Source organism: Musa acuminata, chromosome BXJ1-8 (genome assembly GCF_036884655.1).
Source record: "Musa acuminata AAA Group cultivar baxijiao chromosome BXJ1-8, Cavendish_Baxijiao_AAA, whole genome shotgun sequence".
Taxonomy (NCBI): Eukaryota; Viridiplantae; Streptophyta; class Magnoliopsida; order Zingiberales; family Musaceae; genus Musa; species Musa acuminata.
In genome coordinates this window covers 1,531,108-1,555,703 of record NC_088334.1, presented here as the reverse complement: position 1 = coordinate 1,555,703, position 24,596 = coordinate 1,531,108, and the positions used below count along the sequence as shown (strand labels likewise).

The 24,596-nt window shown below is 37.2% G+C and overlaps 3 protein-coding genes across 6 annotated transcripts; 2 read left to right on the top strand and 1 right to left on the bottom strand.

Moving 5' to 3' along the window:
- Positions 1-340: 340 nt before the first annotated feature.
- LOC135680538 (SNF2 domain-containing protein CLASSY 1-like) lies at positions 341-6,320 on the bottom strand. The gene is made up of 6 exons (XM_065194529.1): positions 6,172-6,320; positions 5,224-5,320; positions 4,556-4,806; positions 3,167-4,408; positions 2,584-2,742; positions 341-2,492 (listed from the first exon to the last, which is right to left on the bottom strand). The coding sequence occupies exons 2-6, from the start codon at positions 5,270-5,272 to the stop codon at positions 594-596; spliced, it is 3,600 nt and encodes a 1,199-aa protein (XP_065050601.1). The 5' UTR covers positions 5,273-5,320; positions 6,172-6,320; the 3' UTR covers positions 341-593.
- Positions 6,321-6,578: 258 nt separating this feature from the next.
- On the top strand, positions 6,579-9,479 carry LOC135680537 (pentatricopeptide repeat-containing protein At1g62350-like). Its single transcript, XM_065194528.1, has 2 exons — positions 6,579-6,972; positions 8,982-9,479. The coding sequence occupies exons 1-2, from the start codon at positions 6,610-6,612 to the stop codon at positions 9,366-9,368; spliced, it is 750 nt and encodes a 249-aa protein (XP_065050600.1). The 5' UTR covers positions 6,579-6,609; the 3' UTR covers positions 9,369-9,479.
- A 469-nt stretch (positions 9,480-9,948) lies between these two features.
- Positions 9,949-24,045, top strand: LOC135680534 (N-terminal acetyltransferase B complex auxiliary subunit NAA25-like). 4 transcript variants are annotated; one of them, XM_065194519.1, is made up of 19 exons: positions 9,950-10,159; positions 12,348-12,504; positions 12,588-12,706; positions 12,819-12,893; positions 13,696-13,789; positions 13,902-14,020; positions 14,245-14,315; positions 15,277-15,427; positions 15,548-15,723; positions 16,648-16,847; positions 18,125-18,255; positions 18,796-18,872; positions 19,902-19,976; positions 20,112-20,304; positions 20,752-20,871; positions 20,969-21,107; positions 21,318-21,358; positions 22,591-22,845; positions 23,194-24,045. In XM_065194519.1, the coding sequence occupies exons 1-19, from the start codon at positions 10,013-10,015 to the stop codon at positions 23,869-23,871; spliced, it is 3,018 nt and encodes a 1,005-aa protein (XP_065050591.1). In that variant the 5' UTR covers positions 9,950-10,012; the 3' UTR covers positions 23,872-24,045. The 4 variants fall into 4 exon arrangements, with proteins under 4 accessions (XP_065050592.1, XP_065050591.1, XP_065050593.1 ...); XM_065194520.1 differs by lacking the exon at positions 19,902-19,976 and having other exon boundaries at positions 9,949-10,159; XM_065194521.1 differs by lacking the exon at positions 9,950-10,159 and having other exon boundaries at positions 12,364-12,504; positions 12,569-12,706.
- The last annotated feature ends 551 nt before the right edge of the window (positions 24,046-24,596 follow it).

The window sequence follows — 24,596 nt, the reverse complement described above, 5'->3', positions numbered from 1 at the left end:
GTAAAGATGTATTGGGAAGGCCATCCATTATAATTAGCTGTAACTTTTATGAGTAGATTATAAGTTCTGAAAAATCTGGTTAGCATTGACATACTGTAAAAATTATAATTAAGAAGGGAAAAACAGCAATTTAATTAACTGGGTAAACATATCATGTTGGTATGATAGATCTCAGGTTTGAATCTGTACAAGTGAATCATATATGCAAATTAATATAATGCTGGTGGAAAGAAAAAAAGAAAAGAAAAGAAAGTTGGCATGTAATCTTTAGAAAAGTAAATTTTGTGAATGCAGTAGCAGAACTCATTGCAAAAGGCAATCCATTCATGAGAGCCTGATATCTGCAAAGGATGTCCTTGTCAACTGTAACTAGTAATTGATCTTTCATATCTGTTAGTGCAAATCAGTAATGGTCTTAAAATTAAAGTGCGAGATGTACATTTCAGGGAAACAAAAATTAATAACATTTTCAAGTACAGTTTCGTTCGATGCTGACACAGATAACTCGTGTTCTTGCATTGGAAGCAGCAGCACTTCAAGCAAAGAGTAGATCTATCGATTGATATCCAGGCTGCTTTACGGTTGTTCCTGAATTAAGAAGGTCTCATTATCATCTGCAGCATTTTTATCTCATCTTCCTCCACAAGCTCCCTCAGGAGTTCATCATCGATATGTTCCACCTGTCTAGAAGACGAAAATTCGATGTAACGGCCAAGGAAAATCATCTTCGACATCCAAGCCTTCCGTGCATTACTCTTGTACTTGCCCTCTTCCCAAGTCCCTGAAGCCAATAGCAGATACACATAGACCACTTTCTCCTGCCCTGGTCGGAACGCTCGAGCAATTGCTTGCCTTGTCTTGGAATGGTTCCACTCTGAGTCCAACATAACCAACCTGGATGCTGCAGTCAAGCTAATGCCTTCGGCACAAGCTGTGGTTGATGCAAGCAGAACCTTGCATTTGCCATGGACATCACCGTTAAACTTGTCCATTATTTTTGCACGCAGAGGGAGCTCTTGATCGCCTTGCAGAACCAGTACTTCTTCTCCTTTGTTCCACCCAAAGATAAGCTTAAACAAATCAACCAGAAAGTTCAATGGAGAGATATTGTGACAAAAAACCAAAACCTTCTCCCCTCGAATATCGGATTTGTGCACAAGATCAATCACAAAATTTACTTTGGAACCAAGCCTGAAATTTTCTCTACATTTACTGATGGTCTCCAACTCATCTGCGCTGAAGAAACTAGTCACACAACCCACTGATTTTACCAACCATGGGTGGATAGAACATACTGTGACCAGTATCTCCAATTCAAGTGGGTATCTTTTGTGTGGCACTGAGTTCTGTAACTTCATCAACATTTCATGTTGAAGTTCTGTTGACGCCAACATAATAGTGTAAATTTCCAAACCAGGAAGCATATCTAATATTTCACTGCCATAAACATCGACAAATCCACCTGTGATTTTGTTTAACAAACCAAACCCTTGCTTTCTGTCATGTTCTTTGTTTGATTCAATATTTTGTCCAACTTTTTCCATGAAAAGCTTTCTTGCCAGTCTTTCTTTGCGAATTTTTGTCTTTGCTTGCTTTTGCTTATTTCTATCAAAAAGATTCAGCATATTTGGCTCCAACTCATTGACAACATCGTCAACAAAGCGAGGTCTGGCCAGAGCTAGTGTGTTGAAGTATTCCTCAAAGTTGTTTTGAAAAACTGTCCCAGATAAAAGAACTCTGTTTTCAGTCTTCACTTCCATCAAGAGCTTCCGTAATTTTGATTTGGTGCTTCTTGGGTTGTGACCCTCATCCAGAATCAAAATCCCAGGACTTTTTTGCAGAACTTCAGCCACGAACCTAATATGCTCGAGTTTTGAATATTGCTTCGACAAGGCAAAGAATGATGAATAATTCATTAGAAGAATACTTGGATTTTCATGCCATTGTTGTAGCTTTTTAACAGAATCCATTATTTGCCTCATTTTCCTACTTGGCATACTAGTCCTGAAGGATGATGTTCTAAATTTGTTTTCCCTTTGAATCAGGTAAACAGGAACTGAAATCCCCCATTTCTGAAATTCCTTGCTCCAGGTATGGATGGCAGATTTGGGAGCAAGTACCAAGGGTCGGCTTTTAGGAAATAGTCTCAAGTAGCTGACAATAAACGCAATTATAAGCAAGGTTTTTCCTGAACCAGGAGAATGTGAGATCACACAACCACCAGTATTTTCTGACAAATGGTTCATCTCTTCAGGTTTCAAAGATCCAGTGGTGTTTTTCCAGATAAACTCAAAAGCTTTCTTCTGGTGAAGGTGTAATTTTGACTGGAGATCATCTATCAAGGACCATACATTTTCACACCTTTCTGATAACGAAATTTCCCTCGAGGAAATAGCATCTCCTAAAGCGTTCAGTTCCAGATCATACCGTTCAATCCAGAGTGTTTGATCAACAAATTTCTCCTTGAATGAATTCCAACCATCTACCTGTAACTGTATGGAGCAAATATGAAATTGTTATATACAAAAAACCAATTTTGTCAAAATCAGCTAAGGAACTACAATTTCTGCCTTTGATGCTTACAAATGGTGGTGACACATGCTTTATTTCAGTGCAAACAAAGCTGCATAACCGACATCTTAGTCCAATCTCATCATGCAGCTCGTAATCATGTTGGCATTTTTCTTCACCATATTCCACTGAATTGAAAGTACCTTCGGTTTGGGATTCGAAGTTCACTGCCTGCCAATTCCTTAAAATAGCTTCTATGAGAAAAAAACATTGCACAATTTTTGTTAACAAAATAAGATAAAATGATATTTCTTATAACTAGTATTTTCACATCTCATTTGGACTTATTCTAAGACCTGTGTCAAAAGATGCTACAGAGAAAAATAAAAATAAAAGAGACCAACATAAACATAAAATAAAAGACACCAAAAGAAAATCAAAGAAAAACATAAAAAGAGGATGAATTTAACAGTTTTAAAGATTTACACATAACAGCGATAGTCTCCTAATGTTTCCATCATTGTTAAAAACATAGACAGACTGTTTCAGAAATGATTTGGCTGACAGAACTTTATTAAAGTATCTTTAGTCCTACTTAGCATGGTCTGATGCACCAGATAAATGAACAAATTGTAATACTCTAAATCGGTCATACCTGCTTCTGTTCAAGAAGAGCAAGTGTGGTCAAAGAATGCTCCATCTCTTTCCATAAATCTTCGTGTTCTTTTTGTTCTGCTGGAGTATCAGCCAATGGTGTCCAGTTAAAATCTTCTTCTTCTTCTTCTTTTGGTGAAGCTGTTGGTTGATAAGCTGCCTGTGGCACAATAGGCTCAAACTGTCTCTCAATTTGATTTCTAATATTTCCTATGCACTTCTCTATCACCTCTTTGCACTCATTTGGATTTGCTAATTTCTTCCTTTTGAATCTTCTCTTGTATACATGTAGAGGAATATGATCAATTTCATTTGACGATGGGTCCGTACTTCCATCTTTACCTCTTTTGTGTAAGCCTATCAGTGTCATTTCATGCAGATTGGAAGAATGCCGTGAGTGAAGCAGTGCAGATTTTCCCTCCAACAACTTCTGTTGTTGGAATTCCACATAATCAAGATCCCCCTCTAATAAAACCCCAGATTTAAAAGGAATACAAGTTTCATCAGTTCCATTTATACCCTCTATCACAATCTTCTTAGTACAGCGACCAAAATCTGGTGAAGAATAGCTACTAAAACGATCAGGGACCACTTTTAATCGTTTAGAATGTCTCAAACTCGTGTGTTCATATAAAAACTCGACTTCTGAGTCGCTTTCAACATTGACAACATGATGGTTGGCCTCAGTTGCTTTCTCGGGAGTTATTTCCTCAGAAGGTGCCATGACAACAGTCTGAATCTTAGGCTTCAGTATCTCATTGGACCACTGGAAGCGCATGATCTTTATTGTCTCATGGGAACTTGAATTGGTTATGTTTGTGGCACCATCTGACTGTAGATTAGATAGACTTGCAGACTCTTGATAGCTTTTAGTGATAAAAGACACTAACTTATTTTGAACCAACTTCAAGTCAAAACTCATCCCCTTTAGAGTGGACAGTACAAGCAACCATGCAACTTCAGAAGAAAATGCTTCGTTGAGCAGCTTACTTTTACCGTAGGATACACAATCTACAGTTGAGTTCCATTGGTAATATCCATCTTCACAAGGTTCACTTTGGAGTTTCTGAAGGATGGAAATGTTATCAATTGGAACAACCTCAGCCCATCTGTCATTTCTGCCCTTCTTCTCACTCACTGAAGATTTGTTTGTACAAATCATGACCGAGAATAGGAAACTGCAGTGATCTACATGACGGACTTTCTTGATCGAGATAATTATTGCATCATGCCAAGAGAGCAACTGCAAAAACGTAGCAATTATGATTCAAATGGGTGCCTAGCAATATCCAAGGCCATGATGGTGGAATGGCTTCTATCACAATCTGGTTCGAAGCTGCTAAACAAGGGTAGATATAAACAAAAAAATGAATGAAATAACATGGCTTACAGGTTTTTGCACTTCTTGGCCAAAATTTGCTGAGACTGGATGATGTGAAAGCACACACACCTCTACGCCAGGCTTCAGAAAATGGATGCAATCACTCAAGCTTGCTTTCCTAGATCTCATACGTAGACAATCACCATCTACTTTATCCACAATCATGGTTCCGTGGTAGTTTAACTTTGCAAAAGTACTTCCATTTCTGATGCTAATATGATCTACTCCATGCCAAGATCCATGATAATATGCCTCAAAGGCTGAAGGTTAGCATTTAATTATCTGTCAGTCTAATTACCAGGAAGCAAGAGAAAACCTAAAAACAGAGATCTAAAAAGGAAACTAGGTTGCTTTTTTATGGTAACCATAGCCAGGTTAAATTCATCAAACTTAAACATCAAAGTTCTGATAAGTAGCAAGGTTTGCTCTTGTTGTTCTTCAGAATCTATATATTCCACACTGGAATTAGTCATGGATGATGTAAATTCATGAGTTTGCTTTGATCAGTGGGTTCATTTTTTTTTTATAAGATCCACATGATGCTTTGAATGATCGCTTTCTTAATTTTCTAACAAAGAAAATCTCATAGTATCCAAATCCTTCTTAAAGAATTATCCATCTAGAATTCTAGGTGTCCACATTCAATTGGATTTTCATGAATGATTGTGTTTGCTTACGAGTTCCATTAATCGGATGGTTGCAGTGAGACAATCTCCTTTTTGACATTATTTAACAGCAACCTAGCTTTTAGTGTACCACATCCACAAGAACCACCTGCAAAAAAAAAAGGAGGGGGGGCAGTCACACTCAGATGTATGATAAAAAATATGAATTACTCGATATAATTTTGGAAGTGCAACATAAACAAATGTAACCATGAACTTCTAATATTTGACAATGTGCGATGAGATACAGCAGCCCTGCCGGCCAAAACACAACATATAGAAAATAACAAGCAAAAATAAAATTTTCTAGCTATAATCAAGTTAAAAAACAGGACATTTACACACTTTCAAGATTAAAATCACATGCAAAGTGGAAGCAAGTCAGCAAATCAGTTAAAGTGGGAGGACAATTATAGTCATCTAGCAACTACGCTATCAAAAGAAACGATTTCAAAATGAACCAATAAGACTCCGACAAATACATTTTTTTTATGGTAACTACAATAGCATAGAGACATAATTAGAAACCACTGCAGAAATTAATAATGGCTTCTCAATTTGATCACGTCGCAATTAACCTTTGCAACAGGGAAAAATCTCAAAAGAAAAGAAAAAAAAAACCGCAGTTTTGCTTGCAATGAACACAACTCTTCTAATGCCTCTCTTCATAATCAATGATTTAAACCTATCACAATCATCACGAGAAACATCTCAAACCGCATCGCGACTAAATTAAGACAGACAAAGATTAATCGTTCAAGGCAGTCAAGGAGTGTCTCGATAGTTAACTATTTCCGGTTACGAGCATCTGGTTGCGCTTTCTCTTTCTATGCTCAGTAACACGAGCGTACATCGCGAGTCGCTTCCGCCAAAAGTTACCTGCCTTTCGACCATGGGCACAAAAGTAGGAGGGGGAAACAAGAAGATGCAACAGGGCCGAGGGCGCATTGTGTTTCTTACCGGCGGGCGGGTGGTCGGAAAGCAGCGCCGCCGACCAGCGGCGAGGACGGGGCGGCCCTGTGATTCTGGGAGAGAGAGGAAATTGATTGCCCGAGAAAAAAAAATTGGTCGCGTAGGTGCTTTATCAACCCTGTCGAGTTTCTCGGTTCTCGGGAGGGTAACTTTATACGGCAGTGCTATTGATACTCGTTAAAGTTACGAAAACGAGTAAAATAACGTTTATCTTCTCCCACATCCAACGGCTTCGCCTCTTGCCAGCACAGCACGTAAGCTTCACGCGTGATCTTGGTCGTAGGCGTAACGCTTTACCGACAGTGTAACCGGACATGAGTCAAACATGGCGTGTGGCCCACATTGCGATGCTGTGGGCCCCTTACATGAACCCCGATAGAACCCTAATCGGGCTGAACCACAACAGAAGCGGGAAATGACCAGACCATGGCTTCCGTTTTGCTGAGGGGACGGGCCATCAGAGAGCTCGGCAGAGGGACCAGCTTCTCCTTCCTTCTACGCCGTGATGGAGGCGGCGGCGCCATCGCCGGAGGAGGAGCAGGTTTCCTCCGCTCCGGCTCCTCGTCCTCCGCCTCGCTGGCTTCGAGCCCTAGCCTCTCGATCTGGCGGCGGAAGAAAGAGATGGGGAAGGAGGGCCTGTTCGTGGTCCAGCAACTCAAGCGGCTCGCCTCCCACGGACCGCGCCTCCAGCAGTTCATGAGATCCCACGTCGCTCGGCTTCTGAGAACGGATCTGCTTGCGGTGCTCGCCGAATTCCAGCGTCAGGATAACGTTTTTATAGCCATGAAGGTGAGATGGATTGGTTTTCCATGCTCCTGATTGAATTGTTCTGCTGTGTTGGCGATTTGGTTCGATTAGATTTGGGAGCATTTATGTGATTTTGTTAAAATTTCTGCTGCTTGCTAATTAGGTAGTGATGGAACAAAAAGATGCTCTCTTGTGAAGGTTTTAACAAAAAATATGGTGGTTATTGCCGTCGATCCTGAGTTGGTTGAGCCCTTGTGCAAAAGGCCGCCCTTTATTGCTATACTTTAGTTTGGAGATGCAAAGAATGTTATGTAGTATAAAAAATATCAATTATTTTTGTACAAAAAATATATTGGCAGTTAAAACAATTAAACAAAGAGGTGTTAAATTGGATTTACATGATCTTTACATTTGAAATCCAAAACTTAAGCCACATTTTACCACTGTTCACACAAGTAGAATATAGAAAGTTGTTCTACTTATTGTCACAATGTTAGTAGGAATGTCTATGTTTCCCATGCTGTGCCCTTTTCATATTCAATTTGATTTCTACTAGTCCCAACATAAACATGGACGTGAACCTTGGTTTTTTCACGTTGTAAATGGCGCATGACCATATTACGCCTAGGTACGCGTAGGTACGACTGTTGGCTACGGCCGCTTGGTAGATTAGAATTTCAATTGATTGCTTTTCAGTTTGTCATAGATGATACGCTGATTTTTAACCAAGGACATGCATGTGCTGAAGCAGCAAGTAATTTAAATGGTTTTAGGAAAATTAGAATGATTTAGGTGACATGACATTGCATAGCAACATTATTATGCTGTTGCATGTTTTGATTAAACATCAAAGATTGGGCAACTCTCGGAACAAGGGCCAAGAAAAAGGAGGACAAAAGTAAATGCATATTTATAATCAGACTGAAAATTAAGCACCAGGGAATTTGTCAAAGAGAGGGAAAATGTGGAAAGAGGGAGACAAGGTGGCTCATCGTGCTTTTAGTTCATGGTTGGTTCAAGGTTAAGATAACCAAGTTAAATTTTTCTAAGCCGGCTAACTAACTTTAACCCTATTTTTTTATGTTTGGTTGATAAGGATGGGTTATCTAGGTTAGCAAGGAAAACATGGGGGTATAATTTTAAATTTTAACACCATTTTGATGGGCTAATTTTCTCCAGTTATCTGGATTTAACCTCTTTGGACGGATCTATTTAACCTCCTTAACTCGATATTGTTTGTTCGATGAACCAATAACCACCAACGTAAACCTCTTTAACCCTGGAGCAAATGCAACCTTTGAGCAGGACATAAATATTATGGTCTTAGTCACGAAAAAGTTCATACCTTCATGCAGTTGACCACCTTCAATTTTTTGTGGTTTGAGGCATGAACTTAAGGTCAGACTGTCATCTAGATCTATTTGACATACACATTTGTTGGCAAGAAAAAGAAAAAGTTCATTTCTGTCTACTTTTCCTTAATTTGTGGATTATTTGATCATCCTCTTTCAATGAAAAAGTTTTAAGATATCTTTAAATCTTTACAGATTGTATGACATGAATCTCTATCGGTAATCACTCCAGGTGAGTTATAAAGTCTGTAGAGGCCAAGAGAAAAGTGATATTGCAGAGGATAAGTGGATGAGTGAAATGTCCAAAAGGTTATCACAAAGCATACATATACAGGAAATTTACATAGGAAGAGAGCTCGCTTTTGAAGTTTAATTAGCAATTTGAGAAATCTTGAGATTTTAGATAACTCTTATGAATAAACACCCCATTTTACCTATTCAGGAGATGTCTAATCTAATTTCTTCATGAACAATCTTTGAACCATTCAACATTTAATTGAACATCTGACCATTATGTTGTATGGTAGCATTCACGAAGTTCTCGTTTCCTGTTGTGGTGATATGGGGTCATTTTTCCTGAGAATAATGCTTAATTTCTCTTAAATGAATAACAATAAATGCTTGTTTTCTACCCATATGCAACTGAATGATAAACATTTAGGTTGATTAGAATATCACTAACTTTATTAACTGTCTTAGATATATGATGCAGTGCGGAAGGAGATATGGTACCGGCCAGATATGTTTTTCTACAGAGACATGCTCATGATGTTGGCAAGAAACAAGAAGTTGGAGGAGGCAAAACAGGTTTGGGCACATCTGAAGAGTGAGGATGTCCACTTTGATCAGCATACCTATGGTGACATTGTGAGAGCTTTCTTGGATGGTGGGCTACCTGCTTTTGCCATGGAATTTTATGATGATATGAGAAGCTCTCCTGATCCACCATTATCTCTCCCTTTCCGAGTTATGTTGAAAGGTCTCATACCATATCCTGAATTGAGGGAAAAAATGAAGCAGGATTTCTTGGACTTGTTTCCTGATATGATTGTATATGATCCACCAGATGACTTGCTTGATGAGTAGGGAGTAATTGTATCCTCTCGAGAAATTTGAAACACCCATCTCTTATCAAGCTGCGATAGCAGTTCTAAGAAAGATGATTGATGATGATATAGGAAAATGAACCTTTGGTCATTCTGCAGTTTATGGAAACTTAATCTCTCTCTGATCCACAATCCAAAAGTTTGCTGTGTGGATAGAGAATGGATTCGTCGTTTCGTATGGTATGATCGCCATCTTGGTATGTAGCTCAATGACGATGAAATGTGTATGGTATGACGATGAAATATGTATGGTATGATCGCCATCTTATTATTGCGTATCCCCTTCATTTGGTTATTCGCTCCTAATGTGGGCCTTCCCACCCTTAATACGACATCCGGGCCGTCCGCTGCAAAATTGGGCCTTGCTCTGGTTAATCTCAGCCGTCTCTGGTTAATATTTTCTCCACGACTAAACATTGACTTATGGTTACTTAAACCCATATCTTGACCCGACCCAACACAAAGATGGAAGACACCAATCGATTCCGCGATTCCCACGTCAGCAAGCCCCGCTTCTTCCGCCCTCCCCTCCCCTCTTTTTAAGACCCCCCCCCCCCCCGTTGTTTCTTTCTTGCGCCTCAGTAATTCCGCACCGCCAGCCGAAAACCCTAACTGAAATCTCCGATGGCGACCAAATTTGGCGTCGCCGGTGGCATACCGGAGCGCCGTGTCCGGCCGATTTGGGACGCCGTCGACTCCCGGCAGTACAAGCCGGCGCTCAAGCTCGCCTCGAGTCTCCTCGTCAAGTACCCCAGCTCTCCTTACGTCCTGGTGAGTTTCTCACATTCTTGATCTGTTTCTATGCCCTCTCGGGTACTCTTAGATACTCATGGCAGCCTGTCGCATTCGTTCTTGACACTTTGATCTTTCGCGTTCTTGAAACCCGGAACTTGATCGGCGTAGGGGAAATCTGTTCTTTGGTGTTTTGATCATTTGTTGTTGGTAAAAACCTGGAAATTAAACCGAATCGTGGACGTAAAGATCGTTTCGTTTAGTATGTTCCTTGGCGTTTGGATTATGTGGTGTTCTTGAACGCTAGAACCTAATCCGAATTAGGCAAATAAGGTGCTGGCGTTCTTGATTTCCCCTTTCTTTGTCGTGAAGGCTCTGGTTTACGAGCTTTTAGAAAACTATTGATTATATTTAACGCAAGAAGAGGCTAGGGGGAACCGACAGAACAGAAAACCAACAAGCCAAAGAAGGTGATTGTTTTCTTAAAATGATCCTTGGTACAAAATGAAACCACCTCTCTTGAGAAATTTGCAGGTGAAGGATCCTACTGCTATCGTAGTATTGGAACATTGCCGAGTTAAATAAAGAATACTTTTCCTCCAAATGAGTAATAATTTCTTTGCTGAAAAAAAAACCCAAGAACCATAGTAGTCACTTTATAAACATGACTGGCTATCATATAGACGGTACATATCATCTGATTATGCTGTCCTAAAACTTTATGGATGAGGATCGAGGAAAGTGTAGACCTTAAATATTGTACTGTGAAAAATGATGATCGAGTTTATTAGAGAATTATCCTTTAGACAAGTGAAAGCTTTCATATTTGCCAAAGCAGGGGATCGTTTCTTTACCTAAATGTTCCAAGTGTTACAAATAAAAAACAAACCTCCATTTCTATGACTCTAATGGTGGGTTGATAGGGTGGTTGATCAACTGAACTCGAGGCGTAGCATCTCTATCATCTTTTAGTTTTGAATTTTTTCCCTTCTGAGACAAATTTTGGCTGTACAACTTGCTTTCTGTACCCATCTGGTTGTTGATTTTAGTATTTGGTCAACCGGCTAACCTAATTTCTTTTTCTAGTCTGAGTGTTGAATTGTAGTCAGAGTTCATGGATGCAACTAGCTTGTGCAGAAAGCGACTTATGTTGTGTGTCTGTTTCATACAGTCGAAAATTTCTTTTCTGCTTCTCATTACCAAGTGCTTATTTGATTTGAGCAGTCTGTATAAATCCTTATAAGAGCAGGTTTTGGAGTTGTAAGAAGCTGTAAGAGGAATGTGATAGGATATGTAATTATAAATTCAGGTCATGGGAAGTGTCAGTCACGGCTAAATGAATTGGCAACCGGTAATACACAAATGACTGTACTCACCCTGCTATTCGGTTGCACTCCTAAGTATGTTAGAAGCAAGTTTTTGAGTTGCCCTACACTGTGTATACTTATCAGTATGTACTGTGCCAGGTTAGGAATGGCAAGAGGTCATACCACATTGTAGAAGAGGCTATGCAAGTTTTCTTTTGCATAGTGGCATGAGCAGCTAAAAACAATAGTCTCTCATTTTATTCCATGAATAATATAAAAAGGATTAAGAATTTTTTATCCTTTATTCAGTTGTTTTTCTGACCGTATCTTCCTTTGTGCTGCTACAGCTGCAACTCATGTAAATTCTAGCCTAATTCAATGAAACTCCAAACCTCATAAATTTGTCTTTATATCTCAAGTTCATAGTTTGCCTTTCTCTTCGCTCCTCAATGGAAAAACTATTTTCGACAGAAAATAAATTATCCTTGTACCAAAATACTTGTTGCATATCTTAGCATATTTATTTTATTCATTGAAATATCTTTACAGAAAATTAGGCCAAGTAAATGAAGTATTAATTGATTTTATTCTAACATTTAAGCGTGAACTAAGGTAATAAAATTTCTGGTCTATCCTGGTTGGTTGTTCTTGATATCAACTTCGATCCTTAAACCTAGGACAATTATGGTCTTGATTCTAGCCATTTGAAACTTGTTTAAAACCCATAATAAATCATTTTCAACATCTTACTGAAGGTCTTGTAGTGATTCTATCATTTTTAGTTGGTCTAAGATGTCCGTGTTACTTATCTTTGCATTTTTTTGTATGTCTACTTGTGCCCTACCTCTTGTGTGCTTTTTCTCTAATGTATCAAGTTATTGTGAAATATTGTTAAACTGATTTCCAACTTCGTAATTTAGGCACTCAAAGCTCTTATTTTGGAGAGGATGGGAAAGCCCGATGAAGCATTACGTGTGTGCTTAGAAGCAAAGGAATTTTTATATTCTGATAATTTTCTTCATATCGACGAGCTGACACTCAGCACGTTGCAGATTGTTTTCCAACGGCTTGATCACTGTATATCTACTTTCTTTCAATTTTTGTTCTCTGCATGCAGTTATAATCTTTTAACATATTAAAGCTTTGGCTGATATTACCAGTGGATCTCGCTAGTTCATGCTACGAGCATGCCTGTGCCAAACACCCAAACAACTTGGAGATCATGATTGGTCTTTTTAATTGCTATGTTCGTGAATGCTCATTTGTGAAACAACAGCAGGTTTGGTAGTTTCCATGATGTTGTAATATTAAATAAAATATGGAATATTTGGTTATTTTAAGTGGATTTTCATGTTACTTCTTTGTGAAATTTTTTCTGGTTGTTATGGCAGATAGCTATAAAAATGTATAAACATTTCAGTGAAGAGAGGTTTTTGCTCTGGGCAGTTTGCAGCATTGAGTTACAGGTTTTTGATGTCTTTTCTTCTCCTTTTTGTCCTATATGTTTCAGTTGTATCTTCTATGTTATTTCAAGTTTTTTTAGCTGTTCTGATGACATGTTAGCAAAAAAAAAAAACTTTGTTTAAATTTGCTATCTTCAGAGATTCAAACTGAATTTTTAGTTAATAAATTTTTAGGACTTTTTTAAATTAATCCACCTTAGCTGTAGCATTTGTATCATTAGAAATGCATAAAGATTTTCTTGACATTTTGAAGCATAGCATGATAGGCTTTATTGGGATCAAGAGTGTGACTTTCTGGTCCTTGTAGTTTTCTTATTTTAGTGACAACAAAGTGGTGTTATAGATGATGAGAATATAACTTATGGCATCATTAATTCTCCCCAAGTTGATGACATGTTATGTATAGAAAGTTCCTGTTGTGGTTGCTGAGGTCCGGTTTGAGCAAAATTTCCTAAATAGTGTGGTTTTCTTGTCCAGGTTATGGTTTTTAATCTTGGTCTACTGGCTAGTATGGTACCGATGAACCAGTTGGTATATTGACCGGGACCGTCCGGTATCAGCTGAAAGACATAAGATTGCTATCAGACCATATGGTCTTTTGTCAGACCAATAAATATGTACTGATCAGTATTTGAAACCTTGACTCTACTTTTGTTGGTTTTGAAAATTCAACCCATGAAAATTTTGTGATATTATCTGAAATTTAAATTTTAGATATTGAATATGTTTTCTTATAAATTTTAAGTTTATTATCAGACATTTGGTACGTTTTCTGAATGCTTGGCCAATTGGTCATGTATGACAGGTAGTTTGCAACAGCAGTGGTCACAAACTGTTGCAGTTGGCAGAGGCTTTACTTAAGAAGCACATGGCTTCTCATAGCCTGCATGAGCCAGATGGTGTGGATTTTTTTCTCATCTTCATATATCTTGGCACCATTTATAATCTCTTTTTGTTTGGATTATTATACTTAATTATTATGCTTAATGTGACCATTCAAATTCACTTCAGCACTTGTTATGTATATATCAATACTGGAACAACAAGAAAAGTATGATGCAGCTCTGGAAGTTCTTTCTGGGAATCTGGGTTCTCTTATAGGAATTGAAGAGGATAAGCTAAGGATCCAGGTAGAGTTCCTGGATTGTACTAAATATTACTGTCAACAATATTCGTCCTTCTCAGTTCTCACATTTGTCCTTTTCCCTCATATATACTAAATTGGCTACATCAAGTTGATATAATCTGTTAGATGAGACTATGGTTTGGTTTTTAAGAGATGTCTCACATGTACTATAGTTGAAATCTACCAATTTTTCTTCTCTGATGTCCTTTTTTGATGTCAAGTTGACAGGGGAGGCTTCTTGCACGTGCATGTAACTATGCTGCTGCTGCAGAGATCTTCCAGAGTGTCCTAGAGTCATGGTATTTGATCATCCTATGACTATGTAGATTATTGATGCTACTGCTAGCTTTTTTACAGACTTCAAATGGATGGTACTAGAATGCCTGGATGATATAGATGGTGTTATGAACTATGAAATACGTCACTTTTTTGGTTTTTGTTTTATGGGAATTGAGCAGATACATACCAGTCTGCAACAGAAGTGCAAAAATGGCCTTCTTTAAAAGATATTATGGTTAGAACCTTTATAAAAACTGTGATTGTTTTCCTAGTTAAAAAGGCTGGAAGTCTTCAATCTACGTGAATAACTGATTCGTCACTAAGGGATTCTCTCAATATTTTGCTTCTTGTTCAGCATCCCCTCTCTTTTTTTTTCACTCTCTCGCCAAATGCACCAATTTGATAGTGAAGAAAATATCTAATTAGTCTCTTCAATTTTCAAATTACTACTTTCACTTGCAACAATAGCTTGCAAAAACCTCTTTGGCTCATGGTAAGCTTTGGCCATTGGCATGGTCTTCTGGCTAATTGTGGGAGAAATTAGCAAAATAATAGTGGATGGTCACAGTTTTCTGATAGTCATTGACAGTGATTCACATAAAGGTTAGGTTTGTCAGGGTTAGATCAATAAGCTTCATTTCTTGGAAAATTGTAAATATGCTTAACTAAGAAAGGTGAATATTATATGGAAGCTATAGGGATGATTATATCTATCTGAGTAGAATGCTGTACTCTTAGTTCTAATTTCTCCTTCTATTGTGGCTTAAGAATTTAAGTTTTTCTAATATATAAGACTGACATGTCTTTCTGCTAGAAAAGTGTATTTATTTATTTTTTTCCTCTGTGGCTTGTTAAGTTTTAATTGTAATTCTTAATGCACTATCTAAGCAGTCTGATTCCCTGTCTGTAATTGGCTTTCACTATATTTGATCTTTCTTTGTTACCACCATATTTGACCTTTGTACTTCTTTGATTGTGCAGTCCGGATGATTGGCAGACATTTCTGCATTATTTAGCATGTTTGTTGGAGGAGGATGTGAACTGGTCCAAGACAAATTCCTCCCATCAATCATGTTTACCATGTGTTGATGACATTAAAGCATGCAAGGCAACTCATTTAACCAAGGATGAGGTACACTTGAAACCATGAATATGATAATTCTTCTATTGCAATGCATTTTTGGTGGGAAATTTAAGTTTTTCCTTAATATGGAGCTTTTTCTTTTCTTTTCTTGTGAACAAAAACATACAGTTTGATTCACAAATCTCCAATGCTCTATCATTCGTTCAAAAGCTGCAAATGGATTGCCGTAATGATTGTGTTAGAGGACCTCACTTAGCACAAATTGAAATTGAACGGCGTCACCGTCTGCATGGAATAGCACATGATGGCAAGTTCATGGAGTCTTTGCTGAATTATTTTTATAGGTTTGTATTTGTCTCGTTTTAACTGGATATGAGACATGTTTATCTTGCTTTGGAGTGATCAATGGGTTGCTTTTATTAGGAAGTAATACCTGAATTATTAAATTTGCTGATTGGTTGAATCATAAACAAAACATTCTTTTTTTTCCTTTAATTTTCATGTAATTTGAACACAGACTATTCATGAAGAAATTTTCGTGCTGCTTCAACTCTTGTGCTTTTCATTTTTACCACTGCTTATGTTATTGTTTTTGTCGGATATGATATATGAACTTGCTAAAAGTGGGCATCTTATCCTCTGTGCATTCTGAGTAAACAGTAATTCATACTTGTTTCTTTGAAGCCTTGTGTTTGATCCACGTCCAGATGAGACTTTCTGGTTGTTGAAAGTTCCGTATCAGTCACTTCATTTCAATAATGCAAAAGAATTTATTATGGGTTGGTGGAAGTTTAATTGTATTTTCTGTATAAAGTGGGAAAATGAGCATCGATCTTATTTGTTTCCTTGCAATTTATATTTCAATGTCCTCTACATTTTCATAATGTAATGTGATAAATATATTCTTGAGACAGTGGATATGTTTTATGTTTAGCTCTATTTTTTCTGTATTTGTTCTTTTTATTGTTTGTAATTAAACTAAATCTTAACTCTGTACTATATTAAATGAATCTTTGTATGTTTTCTGGTGAGTTAACCTGATGAATGCAATGAACTACTTGATCATAGTGTTTTCTTTTTTCTGGTTTGTAATATCAAAAGCCAAATATTCTGTCAAGTTTTGATATCTTTGTTGTGACAAATTCTATTTGATGTTATCTATTTAGGATCATAGTAATATAATTTTTATATTGCTCTAATATTATCTTTGAATCCAAGATATAGTAGTCTTACATTGTTTTTCATCTTTTTTGTTTGGGAGACCGCAGGTTTGGTCATTTGTCTTGCTTTACTTCTGATGTGGAAACGTTTCTTTGCCTCCTAACTGATGATGAGAAAGATCAATTATTAGACAATATGAGAACTTTGGAATCAACATCTGCATCCCCTATAAAAGCCCTGGGCCATGCTATGACAGTTTTTAAAGTACAAGAATCTTTTGGTATCATGTTCACTCTCTCTCTTAGGGGTGGGTAAAGTTATTAATTTACTCTATGCTTAAATAGCTGCATAATATCGTTTTAGTTCTACATGTATTGCACTAATGTTAATGTTCACCAATTTAATATTGTGGCTGAATCTAGATCTGCCATTTTGTAATCTAGGCATCTCGAACTTATGCTTATGTTATCATGGGACCATGTTTAACCATTCATATTCTCTATTTATGGATTTTTTGGAGTGCTTTAACCATTCATTTCATTTGCCATTTATGGACATTTTTAGAGGGCATGACAGAACTTGAGTGTTCATGATCATTTATGGACAATTGTGCACGAAAATTTTTTAATTATTCACTTCCTTAGCAATTATAAAATAGCTTCTTGATACATGAGAATAAGCAAATAGAAACCGATTAGTGGTTGAGGCTCAAAGATTAGATCATAGATTGGAAGGTTTTGCATATTGTTGATTTCGGTCCCTTGTTGATGAAAAAGAGAAGAATCATTAACTGCCAAGTGTATGGGTTCAGATCACATTCAAAACAGTGTTGGGAAAAGCAAAATGGGCTACCGAGCCTTAATTCTGCATTAGAAAAAATGAGGTGCCATGCCTATGGAAATCAAAATCCCTTTTTTTAATTTTGGTTTTCTTTGTATGTTTGTTTGTGCGTTGGTGGGAAATTACACCAGCTGACAAGGGATAGCAGTCCCTTGTTGCATCTGTTTTTTTTCCCAGGCCTGTGCTGGACCCTGGTTCAGGAAAATCATTTTTTGCCTCTTTTTTCGAATAGCTCTAATCTGACTTGGAAGCCTTTCCATCACCTATCTTGTCCTAACATGCCTTTGGTAGTACAGCTGCTTTTTCTGGCACTTGTTCCAGTTCATTTAGTAACTGGCTGCAGGCACTTTATTATTGTTGAATTCCCTAGCCAGATTAGAGACCAATTTATCATGTTATGTACATTATAGCTTATGTAATTACGTAATTTGTTTTTTCAGTACATTTCTTCTTTAGATTGATATCTTGTGTTTTTGCATCAATTTGTTCTCTGAAGGACCTTGTTCTTCACCTAGCATGCCTTAACACTTTTTTGCTCTTTCTTTTCTTTCATAATACAGCTTACCTTTACATGAAAATATTTTTCATTTTTCATGTTAAATGACTCTTTTGCTCACCTATTTTTGTTGGATATAGACATAAGAGCATTTTCAGTCTATTTGTGCTGGCTACTTAATGCATGACCACTTTTGTGATTACTTTACTTTCACTTATGTTTTTTATATGTCCTGCCATCATACTCAGAACTTGAAGGCACTGCTAGAAGAATGTTGGAAATGTTTTGTAAAGACCTTAAACTTTCAAGGGACCTGGACCCTCAGGAAAACATGCATGGAGAAGATTTGTTATCAATGGCCAGCAATATCCTTGTCCTGGTATATTTTTATTTGGAAGTTTTTTTTTTCATTCATGCAAATTTTCTTTAAAAAAATCATTAGATACTTTGTATTCTTTCATGGAAATTTGAACTCCAACCAGAAACAACCTTTTTTTTTAAATTAGCTCGGTTAATGTTTATATTTAAATTCCTGAACAATGCATGAATAAGTTCACATGTACGTCCTTGACATATTTACATAAACATTTTAATAGCATTTAAAATTCTTGAAAGTTTACTACTTTGTAAACTTCTGACTTAAAATAGTGTATCCATACATTGTAAATGTCTAAAAGATATTTTTTTTTTGTTCAGTTCTATTTAACCTTTTGCTTTTGTTCTGATCCTTTTCTTGGTTCTCATGCTTTCATTGACTTCTCTAGTGAACCCAAAGCTAATTCCGAACTCCAAAAAGACATAATAAAAAAGAAACAAAAAAATCTGCATTAGGCCCAAGCAGAAATAAAAGCTAGTTTTTGGTCAAACTGAATTATTTCTTACGAAAGTAAATTTTTTCTAATTTTACAACTTATTGCAGCTGTTTTGGCGTACTAGGAAGCTGGGATATTTGTTGGAGGCAATTATGGTTTTGGAGTATGGCCTAAACATAAGAAGGTATATAAAATTATATGTCGTTGTCTTTAACTCTTGGTTTTATTAAACTGAAGTATTGCTATCTACAATTTTGTTTTTTTGGCCTACTGTTGGGACCCCATTATCGGCTGTCCTCCTAACTTTTATCCTTGTAGTGTGCCTAATGATGCGTGTACATGTGACTACTGTCAGTGCTATGTGACAATTGTAGATTCTCATTCTCATCTTATTTTCAAAGGATGAAGAAAAATATAACTTCTTGGTTTTTTAAATAAGGAATAGATCATCGTGTAGCACTAGAATGTGATAGATAGTATGCCAAAGGAAAATATTGAATTTGTTTCTTGTGGTAAAAGTTCATAAAAATAAACTGGGGGGATGCTGTTTTTGGTTGAGAATTTTCCAAATACAGTTGTTATTTAGGTGTTTTCATCTTCTCACTAACTTCTGCATGATAGAGAAACTTTTGACATTTGTACTAGTGAATCCTCTGGATTGCGAGGGATTATTTATTTTATTAAAGCTGAAGCAGTAAGAGTTATGTTTTGTATGAGTGAAAAATTGCTGCAGAAGTAAACATTTGCCCAAAATGGCTACGCAGGTGAAAAATATGTGAGAATTATAGTAAACATTTATTTGATGGTCATGGCTATGCAGGATCTGAAATTTGCCAAAATGGCTTGTTAGATTGAGCAATGCTGGAAGATTAGGAGTATTTGATGGGCCAACTGTGATCGCCAAAGGCTGTGACACACCTGTGTTTACTGACTTCATTTCTCGACTTATTAATTGCATTCCTGGCACACAACCAAGATGGGCATGATACTGCCACAATTCTGTGGCATTGATCATGTATGTTGGTGATTGGCTTGCCCGCATGCTATGAGAACCATATCCTTGCTGAAGAAGTTTCAGGAGGATTACTTAAATTGTTTGTTAATGCTGAAGTCTTGTGCTTATTATTGGTTCTATTACTGGTTGCTTTCTGAATATATGCTGGATAAATCTTTTGCAGTTCCCTGTTCCTGACTTGTCTGTCATGTTGATCAGATATGTCTGGCAGTACAAGATTCTATTATTGCATTTGTACTCTTACTTGGGAGCTCTGCCATTAGCATATAAATGGTAATCTTAGTTCTTAGATGTGGATCAACACAGTTCCTTATTTATTATGAGAAACTACTCATCTCATGCCAAGGGTATTGGCATCTTATATTGTTTACTACTACATTCTTTCTAAGGTTTATGTTTGTTTTGTAGGTATAGTACACTGGATGTCAAAAACATCCTTCTGGAGACAGTTTCCCACCACATTTTGCCCCAAATGATCAGTTCACCACTTTGGCAGGAAACTGGTGATCTTTTGAAAGATTATCTGAAATTTATGGATGATCATTTGCGAGAAGCTGCTGATCTTACTTGTGTTGCATATCGTCATCGTAACTACTCAAAAGTATGTATGTCTTTTTATTTTTTTCCTTTTCGGATCCTCATTGTGTTGACTGTATAACTGAAAACTATGTGAAAGAATAAGGATGTTAGTTTTATCTGCATGTCTTTTATGCCATATATGTTACTCTTGATTTGCTTATCAAGATACGATAGACATCATAATCTGTCCATTGCATGCAACAAAGAGAACAGTTTCCACTTACTGAAATTCTGTTAAATGTTTGTACAACTGAGTTTGTGGGAAAAATTAAGTTTATGCTGCTCTCATCTAGATGGTTTCGCTAAATTATTATTATTTTGAATACATATTGGTTCATCAAATAGTAAGTTAATTTTTGGAGCAATGTGTATTTTGCTTGTTGAAGCCTATGTTGCTGCTGGATTACCCACTTTGTGCTGTATGTGATTCTGTGAAATTTTGATGTTCCATGTCATATTTGTTTATTAGGTAATTGAGTTTGTTCAGTTTAAAGATCGCCTAGAAAACTCGAATCAACTTTTGATGGCAAGGCTCGATGTGTCCATTCTGCAGCTTAAGCAGAAAGCAGATAGTCTTCAAGAAGTGGAGGTAAACAAATTTTGTTATTTGTAACACTATCATCTCTTTAACCATTCTAATTCTTAGTAATGACATTCAGTAATAAATTGTTCCTTTGTGTTTGCAGTGCATCTTTGAAAACCTGAACTATGGCTCCAGGTTTCTTGAGATGTCGAATGAAGATAAACTGAAATCTTTGACATTTAATGAAGATCTCCAAGCAAGACCTTGGTGGTCTCCAACCTCCAGTGTAAATCTTCTTTCAGGTCAGGCATGCTATGCTTGTCTCACGGCAATGGCACTGTTTTCTGATCACCTGTTCTTTCACATTCCAGTTCCAAAATTTTAGTAATCTGTAAAACTAAATTCAATCTGTCAATTATACTTTGTCACACAGTATGCATTCTGAAAGTTCTGGTTGTAATGGTGGTTAGTTGTCGAAGCTTGGTTTTAACTGATTCTTTTTAATGGTACAGGATGTTTTGAAGAAGGATCTGCATGCCTAAGAGAGAGCTTAGTATGCTTCTTAACTCTAAACTAATTCTATTTCTGCTGAAGATGTCAATGTGAAGATATTGCTAGTTCTGTAATTCATCTTGCTTTTAATGGTACAGGATGTTTTTTTTTCTTGGTCTCGTGTTTCAAATAAATTGAAGTAATAAAGTGAAATGTTCCTTATGCCTTTGTAATTTAGTCATGCTCATTTGGCATTTATTATGTTTATTGTTTTGATATTCATTGCCAGACCTGCACAATTTATCACAATGCACCATTTCTCTAAAAAAGACTTGTTTGCCAAATTTGCTTGTTTCCTTTGATTATCTATATGTACAATGGATTGGATATGTTATCTTGGATTGGATTTTACCAGAATCTGATTTATCTTGGACGCTAAGCAAACTTGTTCTTTGTTCCTGTTGTCTGCCCACTTCAACTGAATCACCAACAGTCCTGAAGACTGTTGTTATTTTAACCTGAGTTGCCTGACATTGATCCCTATATATAAACCCATTAAAAAAGACTCATTAATAAGATTGACTGGAATTATTCTTCACCTAATGTTTGCCTTAGTTTCAACTATTGCCATCTTTTATTCTTTCCTGTTTCCTATTCTTTTTACTGCTTATTTTGTACTCTTTAGTAATTGAAGTTGATAATCCATATGCCTATCAAATTAAGGCAATCTAGCCCACTTCAACTGAATCACCAACAGTCCTGAAGACTGTTGTTATTTTAACCTGAGTTGCCTGACATTGATCCCTATATATAAACCCATTAAAAAAGACTCATTAATAAGATTGACTGGAATTATTCTTCACCTAATGTTTGCCTTAGTTTCAACTATTGCCATCTTTTATTCTTTCCTGTTTCCTATTCTTTTTACTGCTTATTTTGTACTCTTTAGTAATTGAAGTTGATAATCCATATGCCTATCAAATTAAGGCAATCTAGCAACTTTAGACAGAAGGTGCAGACTGGTTGTGAAAAAAGATGTTGCTTATGTACCTTAGGCTTCTACAAACTAAAGATCTTTTTAACTGGTATATTGACTTAAAGATTTTGGGCTTTAATGTCTAAAAAAAGAGTTTCTGTTGATCGGTTTCCAGTGTCTATGTCTGTTAGCAAGAATTTATTAATCAATTCAGGACACAAGATCACTGTTCTTTTTTTTTCTAAAATAAATGCTGTTTGAATGTTATTGCTCTTTCAAGCTTTTTATACTTCTCTATTCTATTCCAATGTGTGCAGAAAGGTGGAGACGAGGAATACATCGTGAAGAAAGTTATTGAGAGAAAATCTATTCTTCCTCGGCTAGTCTATCTGTCAATTCAGAGTGGTTCCATCTCCTTGAAGGAAAATGATCGTAATGGCTCTTTATCTGATGCTAGTGCTGTCGGCGAACTAAAATGTCTTTTGGAGAGATATGCAAGGAACATTGGTCTTTCTTTTGATGATGCGATTAGTGTGATTCTTGCCATCTCCAGAGGTCAAAAATCGTTCAAGGTATTAGTATGATGGATTAATTGTTGCTTTTACTGGAGTCTATTACTTATCCACACTATGGGCAAGAATAGTATATTTGAAGGGTTACTATGCATAAATCAGCTTTAGCAATGGCAATTTGGTTGATCTTGAGTTGACCTAAGCTTGACTCATTTATATAGGTTTTGGTTTGGGATAGAGCCTGAGATCTTTCAAAAACAATAAATACTTAGAAAGAGAACAATTGGAACAGTAAACATACATTATCTAGCAGTAAGGTTGCGCCCGATACATAATCTATCTGATACAAAGGCCTATTGATTCTCATGAGATTTTATTAAGGCAATGTTTTGTTTTTTTTTTTGACAGGAATTCGGTTCAGATTTCATCAGCTGGATAAACTTCGCTGTTTTTGTCAATGCGTGGAACCTGTGTTGCCGTGGTGTGAAGCTACTCAACGAAGATAAATGTGGTATGAGTTCATGGAGAATTGTCGATAGCTTGGTTAAGTCTTGTGTTGCTGAACAACTGATGCATGCGGAGCCTATATTGGCATCTCCCGGAGACAAGCTTCCGATTTTGGTACAGTTGGTGACAGAACCCATTTCTTGGCATATCCTAGTAATACAGTCACGTATAAGATGGATGCTTCCATCAGGAAGAAGAAAGAAGAGAAGTGGTATGACGGATCATCTCAGTTCCCCAGATATGCAGGACATGTGTGGTTCAGTGCGGTGTTTAATTGATGCCATACAACACATCGAGAGATGGGTGGCAGATCAAATGAACACGTCGGAGGATCAGGATCTGGATGTTTTCCTGTCCCATATACATAGAGGAGATGCTGAGGGCAGGCCAGGCTGTGTGTTGCAAAGCCTGGAACAAAATGCATGTGCCGACGATGTAGGTGACAGAATATTGGGAGCTCTACAATCCTGGAGTTGTGCTACCGTGTGTAGGAAAATAGTGGGGGCACAACGTAAGATGCTATCACATTTACTCCGAATATGCCAGGCGAAGTTGAAGCTGTTGTGCTCGATGCAATGACCAAAATGATGGAAGTAGTCAGAGGGTTAGGAGGGCTATTTATTATGCATCTTTTTTTTGTGTTTTAGTGGTGATGGGGAGGGGGGAGCGGGGGTGACAGTGCTGCCCACCGGCCCTTTGCCCCGAGCACACAGCACGTCTAAATTTTGATTATGTTCTTCTTCTTCTTCTTTCTGTCGGTCCCTTTGTCTCGAGCGACGATGTGTTAACTAACCAACATGGTGTGTGCATGTGACTGATGCAGGATGCTTCGCTTTGTGAAGAAGCCAGCCATCCGATGACTGACGATGTCAATGCAGCTACTGCTGCTGCTGCTACTATATCCTGTTCTTGGCCGCTTTTTTTTGTGTTTTTGAAAATTTAAAGTTAGCTTTCTCCTCCTCTTTATACAGTAGAGGGTTAAAAGGACTTGAAGGGTTAGGAGGACGTCCTAACACAGTAACAAAATATTTATTATTCGGGCTAAAGGATTTAGTGTTGCGCGCAAAGCAGGGAGACCAGAGTGAAAATGAGTCAGTTTTAGCCTGCACTATGGATGTTTAGAAATAGATAGAACTAAAACCATGTTCTTTACCAGGAAGATTTTGGATAGAAAATTATAGGTGGGTGGTAGAATGCGAGACAGCGGCAGCTACCGCCCCATGCATGGAGAGAGGCCGCTGTAGAACAACAGAAATCATGTTGATACCACCTACTTACCTAGCATAACCACAGTGAATGAATTG